The sequence below is a fragment of the Hemiscyllium ocellatum genome, chromosome 22 (genome assembly GCF_020745735.1).
Source record: "Hemiscyllium ocellatum isolate sHemOce1 chromosome 22, sHemOce1.pat.X.cur, whole genome shotgun sequence".
Classification (NCBI taxonomy): Eukaryota; Metazoa; Chordata; class Chondrichthyes; order Orectolobiformes; family Hemiscylliidae; genus Hemiscyllium; species Hemiscyllium ocellatum.
This window is the reverse complement of record NC_083422.1, coordinates 20,286,706-20,300,077: the sequence shown is the minus strand read 5'-3', so window position 1 is coordinate 20,300,077 and position 13,372 is coordinate 20,286,706. Positions and strand designations below refer to the sequence as shown.

The window sequence follows — 13,372 nt, the reverse complement described above, 5'->3', positions numbered from 1 at the left end:
GTTTCATAAAAGCAAGGAATGCTGTTACATCTTTTATTGCGAAACATGATTTCTTTCATTGGAATATCAGTCGTTGTGAGTTTTACCAGTTCCCAAGTTTAAACAATATTGTGGAGGATGTTACTGATGACCAATTACTAATCTACTCAGCTCACATTCGTGCACTGCAGTATGATATGAAAATATGATTTGCTGATCTTATCATGATGGAGATCCCTACATGGCTGACTGACCCCTTTATCTCATGCGCAGAAGAAATGGGCGTTCACCTTCAGGACGAAATGATAGAGCTCCAAAATGACACTGCAATGAAAATTCAGTTTTTGCAAATGGGTGAGCCCCTTTTTTGGATTTGAGATGCTGACGGATGTCATTTCCCGCGAAGTGCAAACTGCTTTGCCTCTATCATTTCCTACTTCTTATTTGGTTGAGAAAGGATTCAGTGCCATTGCCAGAATACAAGATAAGACCTGCAATCGCATGGATGTTGTTCAGCGTGGTGACCTGAGATTGCTTTTGACAAAAATTGAACACAATGTTTGATTTAGCAAGACAACATGAACCACAAGGATCGCGTTGACTATTTTGCTATCACAGATGAAATTTTATGCAGAGTGAGCCAAAAGTAGGTAGACAGTAAGAACAGTAATAAATGATAACATTCTTTTTTGTTGTATGTAAAATATATTTTACAAAAGTTTTCCGTTTTCAGCACTGCAGTGTATTGCAGTTATTTGTGCAAAAACAGACTTTGGTGATTTAGGAGCATTGCATGATTTCAAGGATAAGATGGGGGTGTTGAATATAGAAAGGTTGAGAAACACTGCTCTACAGTATATAGGTGCAGTTCTCGCAATCTCATTGTAGAACAAACCTGCCAACTCTGGAATAAATCTGGTTACTCTCCAAGTATCTTTCCTGAGAACAGACCAAAAGTGCATACATTCCTCCAGATTCAGTCCTGAAGCTCTTGTATAATTGAGGGAACATTATACTCCTCTTTGCAAATCTGCTTGCAGTAAAGGCTAACATTCCATTAGCCTTTCCAGTTGCTTGCTGAAGTAGCATTTTAACTTTCGGTGACTCATTGACAAGGATACCTTTCTTTACATGTACATCTTCCAACCTTTTACCGTTAAGAAATGCACTGATCATATTTGTTCTTCCAAAGTGAATAATTCATACATTTCCATTATATGTGACATCTGCCACATTCTTGCCCAATCACTAAGCCTGACCAAATCTTCCTGAAAATGTTTGACATCCTCCTGACAACACACATTCCTCCTCTGGAATCTTTATTATCTACAAGTTTGAAAATATTATTTTGGGCCTCCAGTTACCAAATTCAAATTGCATGTTGTATCATTGCGAACAGCTGATGCCCAACTACTGATCCTTCTGGTACCGCACTAGTCTCTGTCTTCCAACAAAAGAATGCCATGTTTATTCTTACTGTCTCCGATCTAATACCCAATCCTTAATTCATGTTACATCGTGTCCAATGTGCTAATCAATCTACTGTGGGGCACCTTTTTCAAAAGCTTCTCAAAAACCTAGATGTTGTACTTCCATTGACTCTACTTTATCAATTTTGTTAGTATTATCCACAAAATGCTTATCAGCATGAGTTGTCCATCAAGTTTGTCTAGCACTATTTTCTATTTGCCATCAATGCTGATTATCCCCAATTCGACATTTATTATCCAAGTGTCCATAAATCACATCATTTTATGGTAGATTTGAGAATTTTTCTTACTACTGATATAAGGCTAATGGATCTGTGGTGTCCTGTTTTTCTTTTCCTTGCTCTTTTCTTAAATATGAGGTTAAATTTGCAAGCTTCCATTCTGCAGGAATGATTCCAGGGTCAGTGACATTTTGGAAGATCATTATCAATGCATTGATTATCTCTCAGGTCACTTCATTCTTCACACACTGGGAAGTAGACTATCAGGCCCCAGGAACTTATCAACTTTCAGGTCCATTAATTTCTCTCCTACAACTTCTTACTAATTCAAATTCCCTTCAACTCCTCATTTTCCCTAATCACCTTCATCTCTAATTCTGGGATATTTCTTATATCATCTTCAGTGAAAACAGACAAGAAGTAATCATTTACTGCTTTGCTGTTTCTTCATTCCCATTACAAATCCTCCTGACTCGTTTAATGGACTCTTTTAATATTTGTCTTAACCAAATGTTTCCTTTTTATGTATAAGTACGTGGAGAAGCTTTTGCAGTCCATTTTATGTTTTTATAGGATTGCATTTGTATTCTAATCTTTCCATCTCAGTTTTTTGGTCCTTGTTTGCTGTAATCCCAATCCTCAGATTTATTACTCATTTGGCCATTTTTTTATGATGTGTTTTAATCTTTTATATGGGGTTTATCATTTCTGCCTGACCCGTGGGGGAAACTGATTTGCTAAAAACAATATTCCTTCTTTATTTGGAACATTTATTCAATTGGATGTCAGGCCAAAATACTCTAGAGAAATCTAATGTGGACCTTGGTCTCGACATGATTTTGTTTTCTCTCCACAGGCTACATTTTAATTTTGTGGGGATGTGGGGAGCCACAATTGGTTTTATGGGAATATCTTGCAATTCTCACTAACTCCTTTAGTAGATGATACCGTCACATAATGTTTTGTCTCTTTGTCATCTGGGGCATTTTAACAAGAGACAAACTTTTTTAAAATTAGGTGGATCTGTTGTTCGATAGTTATTACCCAGTTTGCCATTGAAAACTCAGTTGTACTAAACAAATTATATTTTAAAAATGTTAGACTTATTTAAACTTGAGTTGAAGGTGTGAGGGTTTTCACCGTATTGATTGATTTCATTGTGTTCTAGTTTTGCAGGGGTTGAAGATTCTAGAGTTTGAGCTCCACAAAACAGCTTATAATGGAGCAGTAGTAATTGACTGCAACCTCAGCATTTCATATTGAGCTGCACTTTCACAAAATAAGTAAAGTTGCAGTCTGCTTCTGAGGAGTAAAAATGGTAAATGTTGACCGTTCACCATCAAAGACTCTTGCAAAATTGTTTTAGAACATGACTTTAGCACTCCATCACACCTGCCTTCAGTCATCCAGATGATACTAACTTCTGTTGTGTTGTAAATTTATAAATTGATAATTATTGTCCAAATAGTTATTTTGAAATGTAAGTCTAGTTTGTAATTGATAGTATTTGCTCAAAGTACTTCAGAACAGTGGGTGATTGAAGAGTGGAATCTGCCTTCAGGGAAGGATAGAAATGTTCTATTAATATCATACTTTTAAAATGTTACAAACAAATAACAAGACAGGAAGGGTAACTGCAGGGCAGGATTTTAATTTACATAACTGCTTTTTCATGTCATTTGAGTGCTACAGGAGTGCTTTCCAGCTAATGAAGTCATTTTGAACTGTAATCTCAATTGTAATACAGGCAAACATGGCCACAGCATTATACTCTGTAAGATAAATGACCAGAAGGTGTTTTAGTGGTGTAATTATTTAGGATGCTATGAACTTCCCTTCAAATGGTTTGGTTGACCCTGTAATGGTCAGTTGGGTGGAAAAACTGGACTTGTGCCATGACATATTAAGCACTTCTTACAATGCTATGATTCTTCAGTATTGTACTGAAGTGCTCAATTTTCAAGTCTATGTAGAGTTGTGATTATATTTAGGTGAAAATAATGTATAACTGAAAGTTATGCTCAATGAATCTTGTTACGTTTGGAAAGACATTGGAAGACATTGTGAAAGGTGTCCTTTTTTTTAACCCACGATAAAATATTAATTAAGATCAGCTGTTTTCATTTTATTAAAAGTCCTCCTATAAAGAAATTGAATTTTAAAAATATTGCCAGAAAGAATTTGTTTTCCAAGCAGTTTCCAACTAACTCTGGAAAGACGGTATTTGCATCAAAGGGATCACCTAGATCTTTATGAGCTGTTTTCTTAGAGGTCAGCAGAGAGCAACTTCACTTTGCCTAATTTCTCAACAGAGGTAAAGAAAAGTGATGAATTTCTTGTTGTGAAACCTTTTTGATTGATCCCGTCAGGTCGCTGACAGTGATATTTAATTCTCCAAAGGTTCATCTTGACCATATTGCAAATCAGTCTCTTCACTTACTGCGAGTTACATCTTAGGGTAGATTATACAAAGCATCATCCACTGACTGAAACTGCAAAATCTCAGACTTGCTTCCTTCTATGTACCCTACTAGGCTGCACCATAGCCAATGTCTTCGGACCAGTAGGACGTTGCAAGAAATCTCAACTATATGCAGTAGAGAATGTACCATAATTATAGTTGCAGAGGTGAGCTGAGATGTGATGTTGGAGTGGAAGAACTTGTTTTGGTGTTGTGTGTAAAGTAGTTGCTCTGTGTTATTGGTATGTCACATAAAGAGGATGAAGAGTGAACAGGCAATAATGAGAGTGTAGCTCTCAACTGTATTCTCCACCATTCTTGAGCTGTTGCTCTGTCCTGGATGTAAGCTGTAGTTGTATGATTGTCCTATTTACAGTCAAAACTGATACAATAATACTTGGCATTGGAACTCCATTTAGCATCGGTACTAGTAATATCATTGGTCACTTTATTGAGTGTAGACACCTAATTCATTAGTTCCGTTGTAAAAGTAAGAATGCTTGCGTTTGATCAGAACAGTAAAATGTTTTTAAAAATTCAGCCAAGTTCAAAGCTGAGTACTTCAATACTGATGTATTAAAAATGTTGGCTTAAATTTTCTCTCTTTACGTGGCTAAACAGATTGTTTGATTGTGTTTTTTTTTCTTAATCCAACTTGATTGATTAACCTTCAGTCACAACACCCATGGAAAGGAGTATCCTGTAATCTTTAATGTCAATGTCATAATGAATTTGTGAATTGCTTGTTTTAATTTATTTATTCGGGCTATGATTTCAATCAAGTAAATATTGAGGAATACTTTTTAAATTATCTTTTTCTTTTTGAAAAATGTAGGTATTAACATATTTACGCAGCCCTAACTGGGACACCCGCATTGCAGCTGGCCAAGCAGTAGAAGCTATTGTGAAGAATGTATCTGAATGGAACCCTACTCCAAAGATAAAACAAGGTATTGCCATTCTCTGTATTCATGAAGATAACTATTTGTAACCAAGTTAAGTCTAATAATTTTCCTTCTTTAAATCATTGGTTCTACTATATTTCAAAGTGAAATCCTATGTAAGGTATAACACACCACACCATCAACCTATCATGACCTCTTGCTAACAAATGACTAACAATGCATGAGCATTTATTTAATAGTAATCATATTAAAATAGCATTTCAAAGAAAACTGAACTGCTAAGGTACAGGTGATTTCAATGGGATGAAACAGACTGTCCATAGAAACTGGATGAATTTGTAAATTGAAAATTGTGCATGACACCCCTCAATTCTAGGAACGTTTGCTGATGCCAGAAACCAGGGAATTATATCACGGAAATTACTGAGAATGCTGGGAATCTGAACAAACAGAATGCTGGAGAAACTCAGCAGATCTAGCAGCATCTGTGGAGAGTTGACGTTTCTAATTCAGTACAGAACTATTTCATGATAAGGAATTATCAGCTAGTTAGTCTGACATTTATTATTGGGAAATTGTTAAAATTAGTTAGGATATGATGAGTCAACATTTTGAAAAATTTGAGGCGATTATAGACTCGGCTTGAATTTCTAAAGGATAGATCACGTTTGACAAATTTATTTGGACGTTTTTGAAGTGGTGGCTAAATTAAACTGTCTGTCTATAGATATTAATTTTGTAGAGTTCCAGAACACATTTGATATTGTCCTTGGAAGAGCTTGGAGTTGAAACTGGTGAGTTCAAAGGCAATTTCTTGACTTAGCTAAGAATTTATCTGAATGGCAGGAGACAGAGCATAAGGAGAATGGGCAGGTACTCTAAATAGTAGAATGTGACTAATTTTCTCTGTGATGTGGCCTCGGTTATTCATTGTTAATAAAAACAACTTGTTAAATTGGATGGAAAACCGCACTCAAATTTGCAAAATTATATTGGTGGGACTATAAATTGTGTAGTTAGAAACTGCATTAGAGAATCAGAGAAGTATTATGACACAAATGGAAGCCGTTCATTCAATTGTCTACATCAGCTCTCGATGAGCAGCATGAGTTAGTACCATTATCTTTTATTCATTACCATGTGGTGTCTTATTGGTTGTTGATGGTATTGTTAAATGCCTAGCATGTTCTTTTGCAATGCAGCTATTGATGGATTCTTCAAGTTACATTCACAAAACCATTGTACTATAAGAATGCTTAATGCTTTTTAACCACATGTAGAGTTCTCAAAGTTTGAGTTAATGGTTGAATTACAGAAACTCAGGAGTGGGTCTAATTGATTAGTTCGTGCGGAGAGCTAACACTTTAAAGTGATAGGCCAAATGACCTCCTTTTGTCTTGTAACCGTTGTTGATTCTATAATTTGGTTGAACTTCAGGTTTAACTTTTTTTTTGTATCTGATTGTACTTGCGTCCATTTTTACTTTGTGTCCAGAACTAGTTACACGGAAAGCAAATTCACAAATATGAAAGTGAGCTAAAGATATCATTTGAATGACTTGCAATATTTTTCTTTCCAAAGGTTAAAAATAAAAATCTGTAATAGTTCTTGTATTTTGGTTCAATATGGATAGCTGTATTGGTTTCTGTAATTATTTATAATTTCTGTTGAATTTAATTTTAGAGACTGTTACACAAATTTCAACAGATGAAGCATCTTTGGATCGTTTGAGCTTTGATAGATTTGATATATCTCGGCTTTTGAAACATGGAGCATCTCTTCTTGGCTCTGCTGGTGCAGAGTTTGAGATCCAGCATGAGAAATCAGGTACTAGCTGAAATAGTGAATTTATTTGAATTGTAGGTTTAAGCTTTATTCCATGATTTGTGAAAGACATGATCTCTAAGATAACAACTTAAAAAGCAGAACTTCTAAGGGAGTAATGCCAGAATTACTGCCTGGACCACATGCAAGTACATATGGAAATAGTAAGATTGAGCGATAAGCAAATGGCTGGAAAATTTGGTGCAGGAGGCACGGCTTTAGATTTCACCAGTATTGGAAACAGTTATAGCGTCATGATGACACAGCATGGAAACAGACCCCTCAGTCCAATTAATCCACACTGACCATGTTCCCAAACTAAACCAGTCCCACTTACCTGGTTTTGACTCCGAATCTTTCCTTTTCACGTACTTATCCAAATGTTTTTTTTAAATATTGTAACCAAACCTGCATTTACCACTTTCTCTGGCATATCTGTTTTTTAAAACTTTTGTTCTCACCTTAAAAGTATGCCCCCTACTTTTGAACTCCTCCACTCTCGAAAAGATTCTTTTACTATCCACCTTTTGTATGCCCCTCATGATTTTATAAACCTCTATAAAGACACCATTCAAGCTCCTACGCTCCAGTGAGAAAAGTCTCTGCCTATCCAGCCTTTTATAATTCAACCCCTCCATTCCTGGTAACATCCTGGTAAATCTTTTCTGAATCCTCTCCAGTTTAATAATATCCTTCCTATAGCGGGGTGTCCAGAACTGCAGACAATACTCCAAAAGAAGCCTCGCCAATCCTATACAACCTCAAGATGACATCCCAACTCCTATACTCAAAGATCTGAGCAATGAAAGCCTTGCACCTTCTTAACCACCCTATCTACCTGTAATGCCACGCTGTGCTTTTCCGGCGTCACACTTTTCAACCTTTTATCAGAACTAAGACTGATATCAAGGAGACTTACTAGTGCTGTTGAGGAGGATTTATTTAATCTGGCTTCTCGGGGAAATGGAGACCTAAGAGGGAATTCAGATAGAACAAAACAAAGCTGGTTATGGGAAATAGAAAAGCTGGAGATAATAGTAGAAAGCAGCAGAAACTATTCTTATTATCAGCTAAGGTCAAGTTACAGAATGGTATCAGAAAGACAAGGTTTGCATAAAGATTTGTAGCTAGGGTGCCGGTTGCCGGAGTTGTTCGCCAAGCCAGGAAGTTGATTTACTAATGTTTCATCCCCAGCCTAGGTGACACCTTCAGTACTTTGGAGCCTCCTGTGAAGCGCTGTTGCATTGTCTTCTAGAATTAATTTGGTTTCATTCCTGCTGCTTCCACTTGCCGGTTCTGGTTGTTCGTTGCAGTGGCCGGTATATTGGGTCTAGGTCTATGTATCCATGGATGAGTGCTATGCTTCTAGAAATTCTCTGGCTGTCCTCTGTTTAGCTTGTGTTGTTCCAGTCGAATTTGTAGACCTTGTCCTTTCTCTGTATGGCTGCTAGGGACAGTTGGTCATGGGGTTTAGTGGCTAGTTGGTGTTTGTGGATGTGGATTGCTAGTTGTCTGCCAGTTTGCCCTATTTAGTGTTTTGTGCAGTCTTTGCATGGAATCTTGTAAATTACATTTGCCCTGCACAAGATGGGTATAGGGTCTTTTGTTCTGGTGAGTTGGTGTCTGAGCATGACCAATTGTTTATGAGCATGGCACTCATCCACGGACTCCGTCCACAAGCACCTAAACCGAGACTAACTCTGCAGGGGCATGGGAACCTGGACTGTAGCTTTAGGGTGCAGGACCTTGAGTGTAGGGAGGTTAGGAACATGGCATCAGTCTCAAAGGAGGGTGTCTGTAAACAGGAAGGTGACTTGAAGTGTGTATACTTCAATGTGAGAAGTATACGAAATAAGGTAGGTGAACTTGCAGCGTGGGTTGGTACTTGGGATTTCAATGTTGTGGCTATTACAGAGACATGGGTAGAACAGGGACAGGAATGGCTGTTGCAGGTTCCAGGGTTTAAATGTTTTAGTAGGGTCAGAGGTGGGGGTAAAAGAGGGGGAGGTGTGGCATTGCTTGTCAAGGATAGTATTACAGCGGTGGAAAGGACGATGGATGAAGACTCGCCATCTGAGGTAGTTTGGGCTGAGGTTAGAAATAGGAAAGGTGAGGTCATCCTGTTAGGAGTTTTCTACAGGCCTCCTAATAGTCCTAGAGACATAGAAGAAAGGATTGCGAGGATGATTCAGGAGAAGAGTGAAAGTAATAGGGTGGTTGTTATGGGGGACTTTAACTTTCCAGATATTGACTGGGAAAGCTAAAGCTCGAGTACGTTAGATGGGTCGGTGTTTGTCCAATGTGTGCAGGAGGGTTTTCTGACACAATATGTAGACAGGCCAACAAGAGGTGAGGCCATACTGGATTTGGTTCTGGGTAACGAACCAGGCCAGGTGTTAGAATTAGAGGTAGGTGAGCACTTTAGGGACAGTGACCATAATTCGGTGACTTTTATTCTAGTGATGGAGAGGGCTAAGTGTGCACTGCAGGGCAAAAGTTATAGCTGGGGGCGGGGGGTAATTATGATGCGGTGAGGCATGACTTAGGATGCGTGGCTTGGAAAAGTAAGCTCCAAGGGAAGGGCACAATCGATATGTGGACCTTGTTCAAGGAGCAGCTATTGAGTGTCCTTGATAAGTATGTACCTGTCAGGCAGGGAGGAAAGGGTCGTGTGAGGGAGCCGTGGTTTAATAAGGAATTGGAATCCCTTATGAAAGGGAAGAGGGCGGCCTATGTAAAGATGAGGCGTGAAGGTTCAATTGGGGCAATTGAGAGTTATAAGGTAGCCAGGAAGGATCTAAAGAGAGAGCTAAGAGCAGCAAGGAGGGGACATGAAAAGTCCTTGGTTGTTTGGATTAGGGAAAACCCAAAGGCTTTCGATAGGTATATCAGGAATAAAAGAATGACTAGAGTAGGAATAGGTCCAGTCAAGGATAGTAGTGGGAAGTTGTGCGTTGAGGCTGAAGAGATTGGAGAGACACTGAATGAATACGTTTCGTCAGTATTCACTCAGGAACAGGACATTGTTGCCGATGTGAATGTTGAGTCACAATTAATTAGAATGGATGGCTTTGAGGTATGTAGGGAAGAGGTGTTGGAAATTCTGGAAAGGGTGAAAATAGATAAGTCCCCTGGGCCTGATGGCATTTATCCTAGGATTCTCTGGGAAGCAAGGGAGGAGATTGCAGAGCCATTGGCCTTGATTTTTATGTCCTCGTTGTCTACAGGAATAGTGCCAGATGACTGGAGGATAGCAAATGTGGTTCCTTTGTTCAAGAAGGGGAGTAGGGATAACCCTAGTAACTATAGGCCGGTGAGTCTCACTTCTGTTGTGGGCAAAGTCTTAAAGAGAATTGTAAGGGATAGGATTTATGAACATCTGGATAGGAATAAGGTGATCAAGGATAGTCAGCATGGTTTTGTAAAGGGCAGGTCGTGCCTCACAAACCTTATTGAATTCTTTGAGAAGGTGACTAAGGAGGTGGACGAGGGTAAAGCAATATATGTGGTATATGTGAATTTTAGTAAGGCATTTGATAAGGTTTCCCATGGTAGGCTGCTGCAAAAAATACAGAGGTATGGTATTGAGGGTGCGTTAGAGGTTTGGATTAGGAATTGGCTGGCTGGAAGAAGACAGAGGGTAGTAGTTGATGGTAAAGGTTCATCTTGGAGTGCAGTTACTAGCGGTGTTCCGCAAGGATCTGTTTTGGGACCATTGCTGTTTGTCATTTTTATAAATGACCTGGAGGAGGGGCTAGAAGGTTGGGTAGCAAGTTTGCGGATGATACGAAAATCGATGGAGTTGTTGACAATGAGGAAGGATGTGGCAGGTTACAGCAGAATATAGATAAGCTGCAGAGCTGGGCAGAAAGATGGCAAATGGAGTTCAATGTAGCTAAGTGTGAAGTGATTCACTTTGGTAAGAGTAACAAGAAGATGGGGTACTGGGCTAATGGTCGGAAACTTGGTAGTGTGGATGAGCAGAGGGATCTTGGTATCCGTGTACACAGATCTCTGAAAGTTGCCACCCAGGTAAATAGTGCTGTGAAGAAGGCATATGGCGTACTGGCTTTTATTGGTAGAGGAATTGAGTTCCGGAGTCCTGTGGTCATGTTGCAGTTGTATAAGAGTCTGGTGCAGCCGCATCTGGAGTATTATGTGCAGTTTTGGTCGCCATACTATAGGAAGGACGTGGAGGCACTGGAACGGGTGCAGAGGGGATTTACCAGGATGTTGCCTGGTATGGTAGGAAGATCGTATGAGGAAAGACTGAGGCACTTGGGGCTGTTTTCATTGGAGAAAAGAAGGTTTAGGGGTGACTTGATAGAGGTGTACAAGATGATTAGGGGTTTAGATAGGGTTGACAATGAGAACCTTTTCCACGTGTGGAGTCAGCTATTACGAGGGGGGATAGCTTTAAACTAAGGGGAGGTAGGTAAAGGACAGATGTTAGGGGTAGATTCTTTACTCAGCGAGCCGTGAGTTCATGGAATACCCTGCCAGTAGCAGTGGTGGACTCTCCCTCTTTATGGGCATTTAAACAGGCATTGGATAGGCATATGGAGGATAGTGGGCTAGTGTAGGTTAGGTGGGCTTGGGTCGGTGCAATATCAAGGGCCAAAGGGCCTGTAGTGCGCTGTATTTTACTATGTTCTATGTAGACCCAAAATACCACCCACTACAGCGAACAACTGGAAGCAGTGGAAACAGAACCAAGTAAATTCCAGCAGCGCTTTACAAGAGGCTCCAAAGTACTGAAGATGTCACCAAGACAGGGAATGAAATGTCTGCAAATCGACTTCCCAGCTTGGCGAACATACCCACGATTACAGCATCAGAAAGACAGTTAAATGCACTCAACATAAACTTGTTGTGAATGCTACAAACACTTAAGAGATTTGTTGGCATTAATGGAAGTAAGGGTTGTCATATAATTGCCAATACGGAAACATTGCTGCAACGTGACTGAGATGTGGGAGCTGAAACTAAAGGCTATTCAATATTTAGGGATGATTGGTTGGAGTGCTATTGATAAAATGGGGTGTTATTGTTGTATTAGCGAGGGAAGATCTTCAATTAGAATAGCTGGATGTAGAATCTGTTCAGGTGGAGCTGAAAAATAGCAAGCAATAACAAATATTTGTAAGGCCACCAAAAACGTGAAAATATAGAGAACAATATTAATCTGGAAATTAGAAGTGCAAGTAGCAAGACCAATGCAGTAATTGTGGGTGACTACATAAATTGGATAAATCTAACAAGTACTAAGCTATGGAAGAAGAATTCTGGAATATGTTTGAGTATTTTCTGGAGCAATATGTTGAAGGACCAACTCTGGCATAAACAATTTTAGCATTATGCAATGAGAAGGGGCTCGTTAATAATCTTGTTGTAAAAGAACCTTTTTGAGATGATAGTCAAATCAGTATGATTAGAATTTTCCACTAAATTTTAGTGTAGCTCATTCTGAAACCAGGTTCTTAAATCTAAACAAAAGTAATTATGAAGATGAAATCAGCTGTGATTGATTGGAAAAATACATTAAAAGATTCAATAGTAAATAGACAGTGGCAAACATTTAAACAATTACTGTTTGCTTTCAAAAATACCCAACATGAAATGAAAGAGCCATGACTAATGATAGATTACAAATTTTCCTCTTTTTATTCTATATTAATCTAATTATAGTAATAGAGTAGTAAAAGACCATAAGAAATACGATCAGGAGTGGGCCGTTTTGGCCCTATTGAGCCTTCTCCGCCATTCAATAGGATTGTGGCAAATCCAACATTCCTCGTGTCCACTTTTCTGTCATTTCCCCGTAACACTTGATTCTCCGACTAATCAAGAATCTATCTCAGCCTTCAATAAACATAACAACTCCCCCACAGCTCTCTGGGCAAGAATTCCAAAGACACTCAACCCAGTAAGAGAAGAAATTCCTCCTTATTTTAGTTTTCAATTAGCATCCCGTTATTCTGAGACTAATGAAGGGAAACGTCCTCTCGGCATTAAGCCTGTCATGCTCCTTAAAAATCCTGTATCTTTCAATTAGATAATTACTCATTCTTCCAGTTCTCATTCTTTCAGTGTCGCAATGTGTTTAACCTTTGCTCATGTAAGAGTCCCTCCAGGAGAAAGTGAGGACTAAAGATGCTGAAGATCAGAGTCTGATCTGCATCAGGAAGAACTTGTACCCATAACATCGATTCTCCTGCACCTCGGATGCTGCCTGACCTGCTGTGCTTTTCCAGCACCACCCTATCAATATTGAGAGTCTATCCATACTGGGATCATTTTAGTGAACCTTCTTTCAACTGCCTCCACTTAACCTTTATCTTAAATAAATAATTGCTCACAGTACTCCAGATTAGGTTCACCAGCACCTAGTACAGTTGCAGTAAGTCTTCCCTACTCTTATGCTCCACACCCCTTTGAAATAAGAGCCAATATTTTATTAGCTTTCCTCATTACTTGCTGCACCAGTGTGCT

The 13,372-nt window shown here is 39.0% G+C and overlaps 1 protein-coding gene across 2 annotated transcripts in view; it reads left to right on the top strand.

The window, feature by feature from the left end:
* The window catches only part of btaf1 (BTAF1 RNA polymerase II, B-TFIID transcription factor-associated), a 132,361-nt gene that overhangs the window by 24,100 nt on the left and 94,889 nt on the right, over nt 1-13,372 (top strand). For both annotated transcript variants that reach the window (XM_060841932.1, XM_060841931.1), the window contains exons 3-4: nt 4,987-5,101; nt 6,740-6,883. In XM_060841932.1, the coding sequence (XP_060697915.1) occupies nt 4,987-5,101; nt 6,740-6,883 (259 nt within the window). The remainder of the gene's footprint in view (nt 1-4,986; nt 5,102-6,739; nt 6,884-13,372) is intronic.